At 62.0% G+C, this 2281-nt stretch overlaps 1 protein-coding gene across 1 annotated transcript; it reads right to left on the minus strand.

The window, feature by feature from the left end:
- Positions 1 to 204: 204 nt before the first annotated feature.
- On the minus strand, positions 205 to 509 carry MNEG_15177 (hypothetical protein; the record flags this gene model as incomplete). Its single annotated transcript, XM_014036352.1, has 1 exon — positions 205 to 509. A coding segment is annotated over one exon (305 nt), but the record flags the coding sequence as incomplete, so codon positions are not given.
- Positions 510 to 2281: the final 1772 nt, after the last annotated feature.

The raw sequence follows: 2281 nt of genomic DNA on the forward strand, positions 1-2281 counted from the left end.
AGTCAGTTGCGGGCGGTTTAAATCGGTTGTAGGAGTGGGACGCATGCATGCAAACCCAGCACGTCATGCAAAGGCGACCGCTCAGGAACCGGCCAGCCTTAAACGTAGTCGGCGATGCCGGCCCGGGAAGCGCGGTGCGGTCTAGCGAGCGTGCACACTAAATTCGTGCGTGCGGCGCTAGTGGCGCGCCTCTCGCACCCGCACCTGGTCATCGCCTTGGTGAGCAGCGGCCTCGTCTCGAGGGCGTGCGAGTATGCCCGGTAGGGTGCCATCAGCAGCTCTGCAGCATACTCGACCGCGGCGCGCGCAGCAGACGCACCCTCGGCGGGTGTCAGGGGAGCAGGGGCATCGAGGTCCGTGGTCGTCAGGGACAGCGCGAGCGGCAGCTCCAGCGCGTTGGTGGCCAGCGGCGCCTCCGCGACCGCGGAGGCCCCAGGCACGACTGAGGCCCGCGATGTAGCCTGCTGAAGTTCGGTTGGGGAAGCCACAGGCGCGCACACAGGCGCCATGGCACGGATGACGGATGCCTTCCTTCTCCGGATCGAAGCCACCGGCGCGCGAGAAGCCCCGAATCGGAGGCCTGATGAGCAAGCCATAGTCTATTTTTGATCGGGGCGAACGACGCGGTGACAGGCCAAGCCGGGATGAGGGATCGGTGGACGCCGAGACGAATGTATACCTCTCTCTAGTTGCACACACACTCTCTCTCTAGCAGGAGAGCCTTTGGGGAGCTACTGGGGCCCCGTGACTCTCCTGTACGCGAACGAATAGTGCCGAGGGAGGGGCTTGCCGGCTTTTGAGCCCGAGTGGGGAACTAGACCGCCAAGTGTGACGTAGCCAGGATCGACTTCTCTGGATACTGGGCGGCAGAATCACCCAGGGCTTCTCTCTAGACATGCACTTATACAACGCACTCAGGGCTTGCTGCGTGGCCGCTAGATCGCGCGTTGGCCCAGAGGATGCTTTTATGCGAGCTAGGCGCGATAGACGCTGTCAAGACACGGTACCAACGGCATTTTTTTTGATGCTGTACAAGCATTCAGGCCGCGTAGCGCCGGCGGCGGCGGTGCGAATGCGACTCGCCGGTCCCCTCGCGCGTCACCAGCCTGCCCCGCCCCCTGCTGCGCCCCCGATCCGTGCCGGTATGCAGCATGCGCACGCTCCGGCGTTTGAACAGCTGTTATGATGCCATTCTAGAGCTGGGTGAGCTGCGGCAACCCGGCGTTGTGATGGTGGCCTGACACGGGCTGTGCACACAGCGAATCCACCTGCGCACCCGCTGGCGCACCGCCCCATCCTACCGAGTTTGCCGTGAGCCCAGGCGTTTTAGATTGGGCAAAGACATGGCATTGGGAAGGTTGGGGTGCAGCTGGCAGGCAAGGGCTAGGCAACCTTCAACACGAAGACCTACACCTCTGGCTATTGTGGCACTGAGTTTAGCGGCACAAGGGTTTCAACACAGGCTTCCTGCTTGTGTGGAGGATGCAGAGCTGCTGCCTGCCGGTCCAGGCTCACCGCAGCCCCGGGCACTCCATGACCACAGGGTTGAGGCCTGCGTGACACCACCAACGCCCCACAGCCACACGCCACCACCCCAGGCGCGCCCAGTGCAGCACATGCATGCCCCAGCAGCTCCGCCCCACCTCATCTACAGTGGTAGGTGGCTGCAGGAATGAATTACACCTGTTGGGCTAGGAAGCCACTTTCCCCCTTGGATCTCACACCCTGCTGTCCTTGACCCACCCCCTCATTAACCTGTCCGCTCCTGCCGCATGCCTTCGCAGCCCTCCAATTGCGGCGTTGCGGGGTTCCAGCCGGTGAAGCAACGAAACTTAGCAGCGAAGCGAGCCTGGAACAGGTGTTGCGCCAGGACGTGCGCGTGTACTTGAGCTCCTGTAGACATCGTGCCTGCCGTCGTGCGCACGCGCTGGTCATTCGAATCCAGGTCAGGTTGAACTCGCCGCCCATGGTTTGATGCTGTGCTCCCACACGACACGTGGCGAGCGGTGAGGCTCACTGGAGTTGACAAAGCCGCTGCGCGTTGCTGCCCGCCAGCAAGCCCTTTTCCTGAGTTTTTCTCATGGAATGGCTGACAGCGCTTGAGCGGGCAGGGTCGACCATGCGGCCACACATATATCAGTGGATGTCTAAGCTGCGTTATCCAGCAGTCTGCTTGTTTGGGTGATGCTATTGCCATACGTGGTCCTCAACATAATCTTTCTAAATCACGACCCGTACGCCACAGCAAGGTCGTGCACCCTGCGCACTTGCGGCCGCCAAA

Source organism: Monoraphidium neglectum (genome assembly GCF_000611645.1).
Source record: "Monoraphidium neglectum strain SAG 48.87 unplaced genomic scaffold scaffold05098, whole genome shotgun sequence".
Taxonomy (NCBI): Eukaryota; Viridiplantae; Chlorophyta; class Chlorophyceae; order Sphaeropleales; family Selenastraceae; genus Monoraphidium; species Monoraphidium neglectum.